A 17,679-nucleotide genomic window follows, 5' to 3' on the forward strand; every position below is an offset into this window, starting at 1 on the left:
TTTTTTTTTTTTAATATCTTTTTTAAGATATGTAGTGCATAAAAGTAATATAAAGAAAATCAATTTATTCTTGAATATAAAGGAAATTTCGAAAACACCTAAGGATGTATCTACATTTGCTTAAATAAGTAATCAACTATTTTGTTTCCACTATTATCGCTCTTATGTCATTGATTCATGACGATAAGCCGATACAGTTGATGAGAGATAATTTTCTAAATTATCTATTACATCGTAAAATCCCAAATCACAGAATAAATAAGGAAAATATGCAAGCAAGCAATAAGGCATAAAACAAGCTAAAGTCAAAATAATATGAAAAAGGCCAAGTGCTGCTGAAGAAAAGCAAGTTTGAGGAGAAAAGAATTTACTTTTTTGCTAGTCTGAGAGTAGTTCACTTAACTCTCTAATGGACTAAAAACGTTAATGCATTTACTCATGCTAGGAATTGTGATTAATTCAACTTGTTTTTTAAAAATTCTTTTAAAAGAGAATAAATGTCATTTAGAAAAGATTAACCTTAATGTTTCCATAATGAGATTTCAAAACTTAACAACTTATAACTTAATTTTAAAAAATCTCTATATAATTATAAACGTGTAATTAAAATAATGAGTAGCAAACCAAAGATGTTTAAGTCTTTTACTATTTTTTGTTAGCCAGATAGTGTTGCTTTAACTTTTAATTAAAAGATAACATGAAGAGTGTCATTAAAAAATCATTTTTTGAGACGTATCACTTAAGGAAAGCTAACCTTCATCTTATTTAAAAAGAGAGAAAAAAATGTCTAACTAGATATAAGATAAAAAGAAAAAAAAGAGAGAGAAAAAGAGGGGGAAGGGCATTAATAAGAAGCTTGAGGTTGACACAAAAATTTAAAGGAAAACTGAGGAGTCTTAGAAGAACTAAAGTGATAAGACATTTGCATGATTCTTTAATAACCCAACAAAAGGTTAAGTAGGATTAGATTGATTGGTTCCATTGAATATGTTTTAAAACATTAGAGATTATTGAAGATGTTTTAATTATCAACAATTTACGAATTTTAGGATTTTCTGGGGGCATAACGAAGGAAATCAAGGACAAGATCAAATTATTAAATATTAGGAACAACTTAGCCTAAAATGACATTTAAACACTTATTTGACTTCAATAAGTTGAATAGTTTAGAAACATATAGGAATACCTATTATAATTTCATGGGGCCCTAACTAAGCTATGAGATTACTTGGTGCAAGTAATGAGGCAAGTTTGACATATTGACATAAGTCAATTTTATATGATTTTACATGTTTGTTACCATTCTTTCTACTTGCTTTTTCACCTCATTTATCATATTTTTGTGCTAGTAAAAGGTTCTTTGTGCTATTTTGCATGTTATATGTGTCAAACCAGCAAAAAAGAGTAAAAAAGCATGAAATAGTGTTGTTTTACGTAGTCACGCTAGACCTGGGTGTGACCACGCCTAATCTGGGCATGACCATGTCAGCTTCACCCATGACCATGCCGATTTCAGGCGTAATCATGCTTTCGAACCTCCATGACCTGTTTTGGAAGGTATTTTCATGTCGATTTTCACTCAATCTTTAAGAGAGCAAGCTAAGGCACGAATATAACATTTTTTTGGTGGAGAGGAGAGATTTGGATGGGGCTTGGGCACCAAAGCTGAGGGTTTTTGAGAGTTTTCCTTAGGTTTCCTCTTTCTCTCTTGGGGTTGAGGTCCCAAGAGTTTTTCTACTTTTTCTTTTCAATTGTTCTTATATGGTTTAAGAGGTTATTCTATGAGAGAGAGGAGTTGCCTGATGTTGAAGATGACACAAATTATTTTGTAAGTGTTTTCTTTTCAGTTTTCCTTGCAACAATTGTTTCGATGGGATGTTTTTCTGAGATTCTTTCTATCATGCATAACTAAACTTTATTTCATGCCTTTGTGATTTATGTGATGTGTTTTTTAGTTTTCTCACATGATTTCTTTCTCTATATCATTTTTTTGAGAAATTAGGACTTTTTGTTATTGTTTTAATCATAAAGTTTCATTTACTCATAATATAATTAATTATGATGTTAACATATTTTATGATTTGTAACTCTTACACGTTGCACAGAAGAACGAAATGGTTAACCACAAAATTTGCATAATAATAGACCTATTTTATCTGAGTTTTACAACCTATAAAGGGGATCGAAACAAATCCACAGGAGGTCATTGGATTCAGGAATCCTCAACTTTATGGATTCTAGCATTCTTTTGACCTAGACATAGACATAAGGAGGACTATTGATCCCTGTTGACAACAATTACATAGCGGAAATTCTAGCACATCCACATTACCTAAATCATTAGATCGTGTGCCCCACATAACTTGAAGAATAGTAAGATTTATCTATCGTTGTTTTCCATCTTTTTCAGAACATGTCGCTTTTGATTTTGCTTTGAAGTAGGATTTTAGGAAACCATCTCCAGCTTATGATTGCACTAAACTAGGTTTGGAATTTTTGTAAATTAAAGATTCACCCTTCGGATGAATTTTTAACACTTTCAATGTGGGATCGATACGCGGTAGTCTTTAACTGTATTATTACTTGACATGTATACTTGTGTTGTGCGGCTAACTTACTTTGCGGTAATTTTTGGCGTGTCAATGCTGCTTGAAGTTTGTGGAAGGAGGGGAGTAGGAGATAGGCTCTTCATCCAATTTTCAAAGGGCACGGGCGCGAAAACCTGAGTAGTTTAATTATCAAATTATTGAGAAATTGTAAATGAAATTTATTGTCATTAGGATTCTCTTATCTTTATCACAACATAACATTTAAAGAGTAAGAGAATCGAGGAACTAATATATATATATATATATATATGGAATCATTATAAATCATGAGGAGATCAAACAGTCTAATTAGAAGGGAAAAGAAAAGGATCATCAATCTGACAAAAAGCTACAAATACTCATAAAGCCGACCAACTGAATATCGCCAACTAACTGAAGAACTATCGATTTACTGAAATCTTGTCCAACTATCTAATGTCACCCAAACCAAGAAGAGACAGACATCTACACCAACGATTGAACAAAAGTCTAACCTCCCATCAAACTCAAGTATCAACGTGATATTCTTTTAACAACTACCCTAAGGTTGATCAACAACTACTCTCAAAGCAATACAACTTCCTATAACGAAGGCCAACTGATCTCCAAACAAAATAGCAGACCCAAACCAGCTAAACCAACTGACTGAAAGACTTGTCGGCAAGAAGGCTTAGACATGTTGAAAGGTGTTAATATCACTTATAGATACTGAAATGCATAAATATCAGTTATGGATACGAAGTGTCAATATCAGTTATGGATATCAAAATGCCAATATCAGTTATGATTACAAAAATGTGTCAAAGGGACAATATTGATCCGTAACGCACCCAATAAAGTAAGAGTAAATTTATAAAAATAATAATGACCTGCATGTAACTTTATCGAGGGTACTCTGATTATAAATAAGGATTATTTTATGAATAAAAGCATGAACCTATTTTCTCTTAAGTTTTCATCTTGTACTCTATACTCTGTCTCTTCCTTTTCTCTCATCTTACTTACACTTTATCCCTCGAGGCCTGTTCTGAAGGATAAATCTGGATTCAACACTTCTGTATTGCACTTAAGATCCATTGTATCACAAGGTCTCATGCTGATATTAAATATTAATATCATAGATCTAATATAAACAATATACATTCAAAATTGATATTGAATGAAATCTATCATAAGGTGGAATATTTTTCCTTAAAAATTCCATGATGTTTGATATCTAATCGTAAAAATCTAAAGGAGTCTTAAGGGATCATTGTTTAAGCTCATAAGCACTTGTAAAGACCACACACCTTAGGAGCTACCTTAGGTACAATTAATGTGGAGTTTGCTAGTGATGAAAAAAATCAAGTGAGAAGTGATGGATGTGTAAAAAGAAAAAAATAATAGAATAAGCTTTAGGACTTCTCAAGTGTTGCGCTAGTAATGACTTCAAAAATGTGATTTGTTTTAGAACTTTAGAACAGAGCGAACATGCATTGTAATCATTATCATATCTTTGAGTTGGGATGCTAAAATCTTTCCAACAGTATGTTTCTTTAAATAATAATTAAAAATAACCCCTCAAAAGGAGAATGTCTTCTCGAATGCACCAATAATTAAAAGGGAATCAAAATCCCTTCAATGTTAATGGTTGCTAGAAGCCATAAGAGTTTTGAATATTATAAAGTTTATAATCAATATATCATAAATTTCACTAAGTAGTATTACTTCCTTATATAAAAGAAGTTCATCAATCTTTTTTTTTTTTCTTTGGATTGGGTTGTTGGGTTGGGTTAGGTTGTTTATGGCTGAGACGAGGCCACCGACCACTAGACGGGAGATTCAGTCAAAGCTATCAATTTATGATGCACCAAATAAAAGTGGAAATAAAGCTTCCTCACTACAATCATTCCTAAAATATTGACATGAATCTCATTTCAAGACTATTGCTATAGTGGTTGTTTACGGGTGCGAGGAGGTCACCGATCACTAGACGGGAGATTCAGTCGAAGCGACCAATTTATGATGCACCAAAAAAAAGTTGAAATAAAGCTTCCTCACTACAATCATTCCTGAAATATTGACATTAATCTCATTTCAAGACCATTGCTACAGTTGCCTCTTTTAACTTTTAAATTTCTCCCTTTGGTCGTAGCAAATCTTATAATTTTATCAAAGCAGTGTAGCAACCTTCCCCAAGGGTCCACTAAAAGAGAATAATTGGATATATAGAAGTACAAGCAAGAAGCATTATTATCCCAATTATAGATGTTAGATGGCAAATTTTTTTTAAAATGAGATATATCATATAGTTATGTGGTAGCAATTACAAGATTTTGATCACCTTAGCTTCAAATGTAATCCCAATATAATTAAAAATGTAAAATAAAACTGACACAAGATAGTTTTTTTATATGAAAATTTACTCAAATTTGGATAAAATGTCAATAAAAAGCAAATAAATACTCTAATAATGCAATTATCCTAGATGATAATGATATAAGAAGATAGTATGGTCTTCTTAGAGGCAGAGGCAACATGACTAGAGGCAATAAACAAGCCCAAGCATGAAGATTATCAAAGCCACAAAAGATAAATAGATCAATTTTTTCAGAGGGAGAGAGATCACCACTTGAAGGTAACAATGTAAAAAATGCAAACAAAATTTATGAATAATTAAAGATGGACATTATCCTCTCTCAAAAATGAAAATGATTAGACTAATCATGATAATTATGACAATTCTTCTTAATGAGATGCAAGACCTAGAGTCAAAACTGGCTAAAGGTAGTTGGATAATCCACTAAATAAAATAAGAAAATTTACACACCTAGCATAAAACTTTTATGTATTTACATATCCCACGCTTAAACTTTCATATTTACATAACATTTTGATGTTTTAAACCTGTATGGAAATGTATATTTTACTTCTAAAAATTAGTAAAGAATTGAGGATATTAAAGTTTTCAGTGTTGTGTGTATAAATATAAAAGTTTAGGTGTGAGATACGTAAATACATAAGAAGTCCCACGCTTAAACTTTCATATTTACATAACATTTTCGTGTTTTAAACTTGTGTGAAAATGTATATTTTACTTTTAAAAATTAGTAATAGTGCGATTTTTAATTTGATATTAAAGATTTGAATGCTGCGTGTATAAATATTAAAGATTACGGGTGAGATATGTAAATACATAAGAATTGTGTGCTATGTATATAAATGCCCCAATAAAATATCCATAGAGCCCAGTTAATTACAAAATTCTCACCCTACGTCTCAACAATCACAAACTGAAAATGACATAACAATCATACAAACACAGTATTAGAGTTCTTTGAACATCAATACTACACATTCCAAACTGAAAATCTTACATAAATACAAAAAGTAAACAGCACAATATCTGCTTTGGTTCAATGACAAGATCCCCCAAAAGGGGGAAAAAAAAAAAAAAAGAATTCCAATTTTCCAAGTTAGTAAAGCTCAAGCTGCAACCTTCTTCTCATTGTTCCTCCCTCGAAATGGGGAGAGGATGGAGAATGGACGAGAAACTATAAAAGAAAGATGCAGTTAGATAAAACAAAACAAATAATAATAATAAACAGCAACAACAACAAGCCTTTATCCCACTAAGTGGGGTCAGCCACATGAATCCTATAGAGTGTCATATTTTCATTTAATTCTAATAAATTAAGATAATTTTTTATACAGTATGAACAAATCTTTTTAGGTCCACCTCTGCCTTTCTTAATATAAGTCGAATCTAAAACATCTACTCTCCTAACCGGATCATCAGATGGTCGAGTTTAATGTGACCAAACCATCTAAGAAAACTCTATCTAATTTGGTCTGCGATTGGAGCTACACCAATCCTATCACAGATTATATTCATTTAGCATTTTGTCTCTAAGTGCAAAGCCACTCATCCACCTAACATTCTCATCTCGTCAACACTTAACTTAGTTTTATGCTTCTCTTTTAAAGGCCAACATTACGCACCATGGAGCATTGCAGGTCTCACCACCATCTTATGAAATTTTCCTTTCAGTCTGATTGGTACTTTTCTATCAAACAATAGGTCCGAAACATTCCTCCATTTCAACCAACCAACTTGAATTCTACCAATAACATCCACATCTATATCACCATCACTTTGAACAATAAAACAAAACAAATAATGATAAAATAAAAAAATAAAAAAACCTCATTATATTGAAAACTTCAAGCTGCCACAAGGAATAAACCGCTGCCTAAAAATTTTAATATCATCAAATATAAAAGAACCTCCACACTAATGAAATGTGGTGAGAATAGTTAGGTTTTCAGTGCAGGCGTGAGCAGAGATTGCTCTGTCACAATGAAGATAAAGATTTATTTGAAGCTTGCAGAGAGAACTTCTCAAGCATATGATCTTTATAATTATGATGAAGAAAAGCTACTTTCATGATTTAAATCTATAATCCCAAATCATAGTCTTCAATATGACAATTTGTCCAAGAAAATTAAAGTTTTCTGGCAATGTGGTGTCGATTTTAATGATTCAAACCCAATAGCTCTAAATTCCTGAAAAGAAAATTATTGCTCCATACCCCTCTTTTGATAGGATAAGTGCAGGACCATATGCCTTTTAATTCAATTTGGAAAAGTGAAAACTAAATCTAACCTTTTGTCTGAGCGCCACCAATATTAATTTCATCTCGAGAAATCAGATTCTTCAGAGTAGAAGCTGAGATAATGATAAAGACAGAATCATCAGATTTTTTAAATGAAAAAAAATCAATGATTTATCCTTAGGAAAAAGAATAAATTATGGAATAAGAATATTTTCACCAATCAAAAGATAATGATGTGGTAAAGAGGGAGAACAACTCTTACTGTCGCTAGCAGAAGTAGCCATATTATCATAAGCAATTGATCCATTTGAATCCAAGTTATCACCAGAACCAGAGCTGGGGCTTTTTCTCCCAAATTTCCAGAACTTTTTAAGACCTTTTAATTCTCTGTTTTGAGTCTTCTCATTCGATTCATCCATTTGATCCACCATGTTCATAACAGAGACATGGTGCGCATAAGCCTTGATAGTTTCAGTGTTTACAACGGGTGGCACTACAGCATTTTGAGAAATACGAGCACCAGATTCCTCCAAAGAAGATGCTCTTGCAAATGGAGCTTGATAAAGCATGTCGGGTACGGTCTCATCGAGTAATTTCTCAGATTCATCCTTTGAAACATGATTTACAAACTAAACAAAAAATAAATAACATAAAAATTCTGATCCATGAACTCTCAAAAAGCCAATCATAAATGTCAATTGAGCAAAAAATATAACATAGCAAGTTGGTAAGTTTTGAAGCAGCGATGTTAATGGTTACAGATCAGCCCTAATGCTAAATCTCATATATCAATTTACATGCAATTAAAAATTTGTTATATTATACTGTCAGAAATAGGAGTCTTTTGTGGGTATGATCATGCAACAGCAACAAGGACACATGGTTTAATGCTTCATCTGTTGAGAAATATCTGAAAGTGTAAACCACTTTTCGGTAATAGGTTTACATCGTCAATTTGGAAGCATGAACCAGACTGGTCAAATTGTCAATAAATTTCAAAATGAAGAAGATAACCAAAATTCATTTATTAGTTCATTGCTAAAAAATTTATAATGAAAACATTTATAATTCACATATTAAATCAAAATGGCAATTTTAAAAGTTACGCTACCCTATTGTGCAATAGCTTTAAATCTTCTTACATGATAGTTCTAATCAATTTCAAGGAGCAGAACAAAAAAATGGGCTACTTGAGACTATCAACAGGTTGATGAAATGAAATTTGAAGTTAGAAGAGTACCGGGTTAAACTAACCAAGTATCAAAGATGAAAACAAAACTAGGAGTACAAAACTTTTACTGTCAATCAGCATTCATGAGATTGGCCGTGGTCAAATTTGATCTAATCAACATGGTTGATCAACTCTAACAAACAAGGAAGATTAATGTTGAATAGCCAGTTTTAACCTATGCTTAATCAAATAAGAAAACTTTTAGTTGATCACACTAGACCATCACCTCAATCATCACATTCACTCCAAATTAATTGATTTAGAGAACTTGACCGAGTTTTACAATAAACACTAGACTCTAGACAAAGTTGATTGACAGCATTTACAGCATGCATGTTTTACCCTGCAGGCAGGCACTCTAGATTATAACTAGCATGCCATAGATCTTCATTCCCAGTGAGCATAATCATATATCCGGGAAGATGTGCATCAAAAGTTCGCTAAATAGCTTTCTGTGAAAGTTCATTTGCATCCAACACCTAAGATTGCAGTGCACCATTCATTAAAAATCATAGCACGTTGCATAATACGAGTGGAGCAAAACATGCGATCTACAACTCAATCTTTTACAGTAAACGTAAAGCTAAACAAGTCCTTTACCTTCATTACATATAGTATCCCTCTTGGAAAATTTCAATAAATTTCAAATGACATGACAGAAAAATATAAGGTTGAAAACAGAAAACAAAAAAAAGCCACAAGGGCAGAGAACATTGTTCTGTATTCTAAAAATAGGTAGTTTTCTTTTCCTCATCTAACACAGTTTTAAACTCTAATTAATTTGCTCAAGCTATTGCGTATATTTCGTAATCACTCTAATCTAGTAAATGAACCCTCTTTCAGGATAATTAATCAACGATCAACGGGAGTGCTATATAATTCAAAAGTTTACCTCATAAGGGTTGAGTTGATCATTCTGGTTACCTTCATTTGAATTTTCACTTTCAACTACATAAATTGGAGAAGGCGACGCACGAATAGCACTATATCCAATATCTATTCCAACCATCGCTAGTTGGACATCCATGAATGACTTATCAACTGAATCTATCTTCCCTTCAGATGCCTGGACCGGCAAATTGGAGACAACTTCATTTTCAAGTATCACCACAGTTTTCTCAATCACAGGATTGTCATCACTGTAGCTAAAACTTGGGGTCTTCTCAACCTTGTTATCACAATGGCTGCTTTCAGAGATCACAGAAGTTCTGATTCCAGCTCCTCTCTGCTGCTTAGGTGCTGGCTTGTTCTTAACTGCTTCTGAAGGGGTTCTATATGCTTTTATTTTCAATTCTGGCAGGGTTTCTGACTTGGTCCTGTCTAGCTGTATTATTGCAGATATCTTTTTTGATTGGGGCTCCTCAGATGATGATTTCTTACTTGCTTGAATAGTAATTGCTGATTTTGCTGGAGCACTATGCACGCTACTGTCTTTGGGTTCTGAGAGTCTTCTAATTCGCTCGGAAGCTAGAGTTCCCACTTTTTTCACGATTTCTTTCTTGAACTCAGGCAATGATGGTGCTGAACGACTTAAGCCATTATGCCTTGGAGGTTTAGACGTTTTGTCAGAATGATTGGACCCAACTGAACCAATATTTATAGGCAGCTTTTGTAGAGGAGAATTTGAAACAGCTTCTGAGTCAGTGAATTTGGAACTTTTGTAAGAAGTTGGTGATACTTTTACAGCCAACCTAGGTTTGTGCTGTTGTGGGGTAGCTGGTGATTGGACAGCATTGGAACTACTTCTTGCTGCTATCCGTTTCTGCCGCTCTCTTTTCAATGCTTCCAACCTTCTTATCTCTTCCGCTTCCTGAAAACAGCAACATACAGATGTTATGGATGGTGTATGAGCAAATCAAGTTGGCAACCTGCAGTTTCAAGAAAAAATATTTGAGTGCTGATATAACGGATTCCATCCCAGCAATTCCAACTGACAGCTCCTTTTGCTTTAACAATTTCAGCATTAAAGTTGGTAACCAGAGCTGAAAGTACATTTGGGGGTGGAGACCTGACCTGTAAAGTCTAATCAGTATGGCTACATTTGATTTTGTTCTGGTTCACAGGTTTGTAAAACTAATTTGTACCATTTGGTTTGCTTTAGATTTGAGTTTTGGTTGAAATAATGAACTGAACCTAATCAAACCAGTACATAATGTATCCCTGAGTCATCTAATTAAATAAATGCAGTTAAATCCAAAATTATCACTGACAAGTGACCAATTCTAACTTCCAATACATGTAATACTAAGCCAATCCGAATACAACCAGTTAACGTATTCAAAACGAACTGCACCAATCCAGATTATAATTTTTCTTTAATCTCATCCTAAACCAAAAATGGACAAAAACCAAAACAAACATTATGTTCTGTTTTATTTTATACATGTCAGGCCTCAATGTTCGATGTGGTTTGGTTTCAAGCCTTGTTATATTTGAAACAAAACCAAATTGTGCCCGACACTAAAGTGGATCGTTAAAATATACCTGTTCTTTCTTAAGCTTTTGAAGATCAGCTTTGTAGTTTCGTAACTTTTCTGCTCTCTTTTGTGCTTCAGTCAAAGGGGTGGACTTAGAAGATGCCATTTTCTTTGTCATTGCATCATTTCTTTTTTTGTCAAATCCAACCTGAGGAGATTTCAGTTTCTTTTCTTTGACAGAATTCATCAATCCTTCATTGGTGTTTGCAAGCACATCATTTTCTTCCTTCTTGGATTCATGTTTGACAACAAGAGGGACTTGAATGTCATAATCTATAGCTGGATCATAGCCTACTGATTCACTCTCTCTTCTTGCATGTCCAAGCATCAAGGTTAAATCATCTGGCTCACACGTAACACTAGAAGTTTTTTTATCGTTAGAATCCTTATTTCTCTGAATAAATGAAGGGAGCTCAGACTCCAAGTCAATTGTAAGCATTCCACCTGCTCCTGAGCCTGACCTTAAAGGAACCATAAATGAATCATCATTTACATTGCGCAAGCAGCTCTTCTTGGAATTGCCATCACCCTCATATTCAATGATACTTTCATTCCGATAACTACTAGAATCCCTTTCAGGAAGAAGGATAGAATCAGGTCCATTATTACTCTGCCCTTTTTTTACTGAAGGCACTTTCTCACAAGTCAATATGTCTCCATTAACCGCACTGGTCATCTTCTCTTCAGCTCTCAATAAAAAGCTCTGAAATGCTTGCCAATTCCCAGCATCCGCTTCTTGTGAATATATATCTTCATCCTTGCCATGTACATTTGAGATCTCCAAAGATTTTATGTGGCTGTCATTTCTCTTCGAAGATTTTGAATCTTTTTTTTCTTCAAATTCAGAGTCATGCATGGATTCTGATCCATTTCCAGATGCCTCATGTCCCTTCCCTGCAATGTAGTTCAAGTTTCGAATGACAACAACACCCTTTTTCTTCCTAGAATGGGCAGACTTGTGATGAGAACTGTGGCCTCTAGATGACTCTTTCTCAGAATCTGACTTACTTATGTCGGACACATCTTCTGATGCAGAACTATCACTATTCATGGATTGCTTCTTTTTCACCTTTCTTTTTGGTGTGTTGAACCTGGGGTCTTCTGTTGGTGGGGGAGGTTGGTGAAAGAATTGACCAGTCATTGGATAATTTTGATAGTAAGGCATAGCTTGCATTGGGTGCAGATGAAATCCAAGAGGGTTTGGCTGGGAAAGCATAGGCCATTGAGGAAAAGCTGGGTGTTGAAACTGTCCTGGATAATACTCATGCGGAGCAAGAGGCGCCTGTGGTTCTGAAGGAGACCTTTTATCTGGCAATTTAAACAGCAATTATAAGAATTTTAATCATTTCTAGATATTAACTAGATGCGGTGACTTATTAAGGTAAATTAGCTCATTCAAAAATATGAAAATAGGTGATTCAGAAAACACGAAATCAGATATAAATTCAAGGATTCTATCATATGAAATGAACCGTGTTAGAAAAAAATCCATCAATGTAATAAATACAATGTGATTTGAAGAATAGAAACATGTTGCCTATTTTGTCTTCGACAAACATTGGAAAGAATAAAAACCTAGGCATTTTGTGAAGAACAGAATTGAAGCAATATGGAAAAGCACAAGTCAAAAATTAAAAAAAAGAATTATACAAAGTGGAATGATAAAGGCATCAGGTTTTCACTGAAACTTGCCAAAAAAGGATATCTTGACAGTTAAATTACCATATTTTCCTTCAATCACATGACATATGATTTTGGCAACAAAATTAGGCAAAAAAGTTTCTCACATTCAGCAAATCTCTTTTACAAGTCTAGGATCTTTCATCATGATCAGTTAACTCGCCATTGATAACATTATAAGAAACTCAAAGAAAAATACTTGAAATTCTATTCAAAGGGCCTCTAAGCATATAATGAATCTAAGATAAAAATAAAATAAAGTACAGTTTAAACTTTCTTCTTTTTTCAAGATCATGAAAAAAAGTAGTATTTAAGGTTCAATGGATTAAATTTTCTAACCTCTATCAATGTCATGGCCAGCAGTATTTCCATTACTCTCTTTGCTTGTATCTATGCTAGATAATGGCCAAGCTTCTACCAACTCCTTTTTTCTCAAGGCATCTCCAGAAAAAATAATCTCTGATGAATTCAAAGGAGAAAAATCGGACCTATAAGACCGTGCTTCTGTAGCTTCGACTTCTATCCACTGTCCAGTTTCATGCTTTGCGTTCCATAAATCTGTATAACGTACACATGCCTCCCTATTTTGATAGAAAAAAGGTAAGAATTTAGAAGTGAAATAGGATAAAAGTTAAAGCGAACAGACGATATTTCAAAAGAGACCCCCAAAAATTCATGGATAGTAAATTGCTCAATCTCCATAGAAAATATTCAATCAAAGCTTCATCACATCCGGCAACTCATGTACAAATTCACAGAATAACTTCTTTATCTTACATATAACTGTGTTCAGAAAATATTAAAATCCTGACTCTCCCAGTCATTTTATCTCTTGCAATCCAGTCCTACAAATTATCCCTATTTTTTAGTTGGTGACTTTTGTTAAATGATTCTGGCTTCTTGATGTTTTTCCAAGTAAATAAAGGAGAAGAATAATTTAGAAAGCTAGAAAATTTATAATGAGATAGACAACTAACTTCAGCCGTGAAGCACCAAATGAGTCAGCAAATGAAATTAAATGTTTCATGCTTTCTATGTCAAAGCCAGCAGCTGTAGTGCGTGCAAAGGCCATAGCCTGTTCTTCCTGCAAAACCTTTTTGCGGCTCTCAAGAATTCTTAGAAGCTGAACTCTGCAAAAAGTAATAAATACTATCATATAATTGAATTCAACAGCTTCAGTTAAGAACAAAAATAAAGCTTTTACACAGCAATGCATTGGATTGAAGAGTGCTGGATGCTGGATGCTTGCATTTTTTGTACATAATATCTTTTTCCGATTATTTACAATATGCTATCAGACACGATAAATGAAATATTAATATCAGTGTTTCTGTGATAATTTTATCGCTCAAGTCACCAAAAATTTAATGAAAGTGAGATTTCCTAAGGTGCTTAGTGAATAGAAGGATTCGGTAAGCAAACATATGCAATAGATAGAGGACATACATACTTGGAGTTTTCCCCATGCACTTTGGATCCATTTAACACTGGTGGATTGGGATGTGATACAGGCTGCAATAAATCAACAAAATTATTCTCCTTAAGGGAAAATACTCAAACAATGACAAATTACTCTCAATGAAAGTGCCTAGCCTATACCTTATAAGGAATTATTGCCTTCTCAGTGTCTGCATCAAATACTGGCTTTTTAACTATAACATTCAAGTTAAAATCAAGGTCATTTCATTCAACAAAAAAGGAAGGAATAAAATGATGGCACCAAATTTGAAGTTCATAAAAGATATGCATGAATATGTATCCAAATCATGCTGGGGAAACCAGTGACAGAAGACCATAAGCTCGCCAACAGAGGAATGCATTTCTGTTTTCTATTTGTTAACTCTAAAGGCCATTTTCAATCATACCATACAATACAGACATATTAAACAGCAAATTGACTGATTAAAAATAAAAGAAAATCATAAAATGTTTCTATTACTTGAGAACAATGATAGAAGACCCAAAAAGCACGCCTTCAGATAAAATAGATGGCTGGGAAAACATGCATGGCATATACAGCACCTCAAACTTCCTATTTCAAAAAAAGAAAGGGAACCTAAAACTATGGAATGTATAAACAAAGTGAGGTACCCTCAATGCCACAAACTGAGTTCATTTCATGATGTTCTTCCACCTGTGAGATGAGAGACAGCAAAATCATTACAAGCAATACCTAAATTTCCTTTTCTGCGCATTGTAAATCTAATACTCACAGTGCTAAGGCCAAAATTTTCATTTCCCTGCATCAAGATCGCCTTATCAATCTGTAAAATCTCAGACTCTATAGTATTTACTCTTTCCAATATATCTGGTGTACTCACAAAGCGAACAAACCTAGCATTTCAATACACCATGCATTAAATCACAGCACTAAAAATACAGAAAACTCCCAAAAACTGAAGCAATCAATCATACAATATCAAAATTGATGTAAAATGAAATACTAAATAGGGCACATACATCTCCACAGTGCCTTTCGTAAACCATGCAGCTTCTGCACCAGGATCTGGTTCAAGTTTGATTGAATATCCACCTCTGGCGATTTGATCCTGGGCAGTCTTCAGATGGGAAAGAAAAGGATTCACAAGACCAGATGCAAGCTTTTCTTTCCCGCATTTAGCCGTGATAATCAGATCACACCTGCAGAAACAAGAACATCAAACGTTTTCAGGAGCTGTCACCACTTGAGATTGCACATTAGGGTTCACTATCATGACATAATTTCAAAATCATCAACAATTTGCAGACAGGGACGACGCCTGAACTAAGAAGTATCCAGAAGATACCCAATGATTCCAACCAAATCTATTTTACACAAAAATGAATGAAATTTAACTAAAAAATCATCCTGATTCAGGATTTTAAACCTAGAGATTTCGCATCTAACCTAGTCCGCGTCGGCGTGAGTTGGAACACTGCAGATTCCAGCCTCACCTCTGAATTCATTGCAGCCTAGCTTCGGCTTCTCAATCAAACAAAAACTCTGCTTGTTGCTTTCTATGCCAGTGATGCAGAGAGTAGCATCATATGAACTCTGAGGAGAAACAAGAAAAAAAAAATAATAATAATTATTGAGTGGCGAGCAGCTAGCAAACATGCATGCGGTAAAGATCGGAACTTTTTAATGGAGATTGTTTTGTGATAACAATAATTAAATAAAGCTGAAATTTTGAGAGAGGGGGAGAGAGAGAGATAGCGGTACAGTAGAGAGAGAGAGAGTAGCTTCACCTGCTCCTCTGGAAGGCATTGGAGTCGGAAGAGAGAGAGACCAAAAATAGCTGCAATTAGGCCTGTAAACAAGTGCCCTCAGATTTGACTAACCAAAAATAGCTGCAATTAGGCCTGTAAACAAGTGAGCTCAGATTTGGCTAGTGTTCAGCTCGTTCCGTGTTCGGCTCTTTTGAAATTATTCGTGTTCGAAATTGGCTCGTGCTCGAGGCTCGATTTAAATATTTGCGTTCGTGTTCGGCTCATGTTTGGCTCGAAATTAACTTGTTAAACTAAAATTGAGAAAAATAGATGTAAAGTATGGATTCAAACATGAATCAAATCTATACAAAAAATTGAGAAAAATAGATGTAAAGTATGGATTCAAACACGAATCAAATCTATACAAAAAAAGATTGTAATATATTATTATATAAAAAATTATATATATTTTTTTTTTCGAGCGATTTCGAGCTCGTTTACATTTCAAACTTAAAAAATTATTCGTTTTCGGCTCATTAGGCTTAACGAACGAGCCGAACACGAGCTGCTTAACGAGCCGAACACTAGCTGTTTACGAACAACTAGCCAAATTGACAGCATGCAATGGAATAAATTTTATTTATTTAAAAAAATAAAAAAACAATTTTCGGGTGGTAAATAGATCACGAGAGATTAGGGGGACCTATGAAAGCTTTTTCTAACTCTGCACATCATTGAAAAACGTGAAATGTTTATTTATATACCAGATGTTTTGATGTGACACTATTCTACCTTGTTTAATGAGGTTGGGCTTCGTCGGTCCAATGATTTTTTAAATATATAAATATTAAAATTAGGAGAGGTATTCATATAAATATGATGGTGTATGTATTAAATGTATAAATACATAGAAGTTATGGGGTATGTTTGTAAATGCCAATGCTAAAGAAGTGCTTGCTATAAAATGAAATGCAGTCTTTGTCATTATATAGTGAACATATGATGAATTTTTATGTAAATTCTAAGTTTAACCGGAGTGTTAATTCTGCGGGTAGAGATGACTTCTAGGTAGGGATGTAAGTGAGTTGAGTTTGAGTAAGTTCAGACTCGACTTATTTAAAATCTCCTATTCGAATTTGACTCTATTCGACTAGCTAGTGAATAGTGTATTCGTGTCCGACTTGAATTACTTTTTCGTATTCATGTTCGGCCTGTGTTGGTTTGAGCTCAACTACCAAATCCCCGCAGGAGCGTGGCTATAAAACTTATATGAGAGATTTCTCTCTATTTATTTTAAACAAATTTAAGTTTATATATACAGAGTTGTAATAAGGAAATATGACTAAATAAATAAAAGATAAATTCTAAAAAAGTTTTTTTTTTATATTTTTGTGAGTGCACCTTTTTCATTTTTTCAGGCATTTACATGGATCCCAACCAATTTCTATGTATTTACATATCCAATACCTAAAATTAATATTTTATATTTATAGCACCCAAATTACTTATAGCATAATTTTTTAAATGAAGAATAAGAAATTATTATAAAAAAGTTAATTAATGAGTAGTCTCATTAATTAAGTAGTTCAAATTTTGAGTTCAAATTTTCTTGAACTTGCTTTTGAGTTCAAATTTTCCTTTGCCCGGGGGACGTAACTCTTGTATGGACGTAACTCTTGTATAAAGATTAATTACTTAAACTTACTTCTGAGTTCAAACTATTCTTCACTTCAGGGTCGTAGCTCTCCTACACAGAGTAGTCACTTGAGCCTATTGAATTTTATGGGCCAAGACCTCACAATATTTAACTTCTAAGTTAGTAAGCTCATTCTCATATATGGTCGAGTCATTAGTAATAAAGACATTTTTATAGGCTTTTTTATTAACAGGCCGGTAAAAGAAATGATTCTTAAACATAT

The 17,679-nt window shown here is 33.7% G+C and overlaps 1 protein-coding gene across 3 annotated transcripts; it reads right to left on the reverse strand.

Annotated features, from left to right (window-relative positions):
* Positions 1-5,894: 5,894 nt before the first annotated feature.
* On the reverse strand, positions 5,895-15,860 carry LOC110023161. Of its 3 annotated transcripts, none has more exons than XM_020722430.1 (14): positions 15,800-15,860; positions 15,459-15,605; positions 15,032-15,211; positions 14,785-14,905; positions 14,663-14,705; positions 14,171-14,223; positions 14,022-14,083; positions 13,549-13,701; positions 12,911-13,152; positions 10,899-12,199; positions 9,307-10,224; positions 7,446-7,812; positions 7,234-7,296; positions 5,895-6,121 (listed from the first exon to the last, which is right to left on the reverse strand). In XM_020722430.1, exons 2-14 carry the CDS (start codon positions 15,515-15,517, stop codon positions 6,054-6,056), a joined length of 3,630 nt encoding a protein of 1,209 aa, XP_020578089.1. In that variant the 5' UTR covers positions 15,518-15,605; positions 15,800-15,860; the 3' UTR covers positions 5,895-6,053. The 3 variants fall into 3 exon arrangements, with proteins under 3 accessions (XP_020578089.1, XP_020578090.1, XP_020578091.1); XM_020722431.1 differs by having other exon boundaries at positions 15,774-15,809; XM_020722432.1 differs by lacking the exons at positions 14,663-14,705; positions 14,785-14,905; positions 15,032-15,211; positions 15,459-15,605; positions 15,800-15,860 and having other exon boundaries at positions 14,018-14,083; positions 14,171-14,227.
* Positions 15,861-17,679: the final 1,819 nt, after the last annotated feature.

The sequence above is a fragment of the Phalaenopsis equestris genome, unplaced genomic scaffold, assembly GCF_001263595.1.
Source record: "Phalaenopsis equestris unplaced genomic scaffold, ASM126359v1 Scaffold000221, whole genome shotgun sequence".
Lineage (NCBI taxonomy): Eukaryota > Viridiplantae > Streptophyta > Magnoliopsida > Asparagales > Orchidaceae > Phalaenopsis > Phalaenopsis equestris.

Bases quoted from the DNA above. Each gene is read 5' to 3' on its own strand.
- LOC110023161 (XM_020722430.1), bottom strand. From the start codon at position 15,517: ATGAATTCAGAGGTGAGGCTGGAATCTGCAGTGTTCCAACTCACGCCG. The intron at 15,212-15,458 runs GTTAGATGCGAA...TTGTTTCTGCAG, and splicing joins CTCACGCCGACGCGGACTAG to GTGTGATCTGATTATCACGG. The intron at 14,906-15,031 runs GTATGTGCCCTA...TTGAAATGCTAG, and splicing joins ACGAAAGGCACTGTGGAGAT to GTTTGTTCGCTTTGTGAGTA.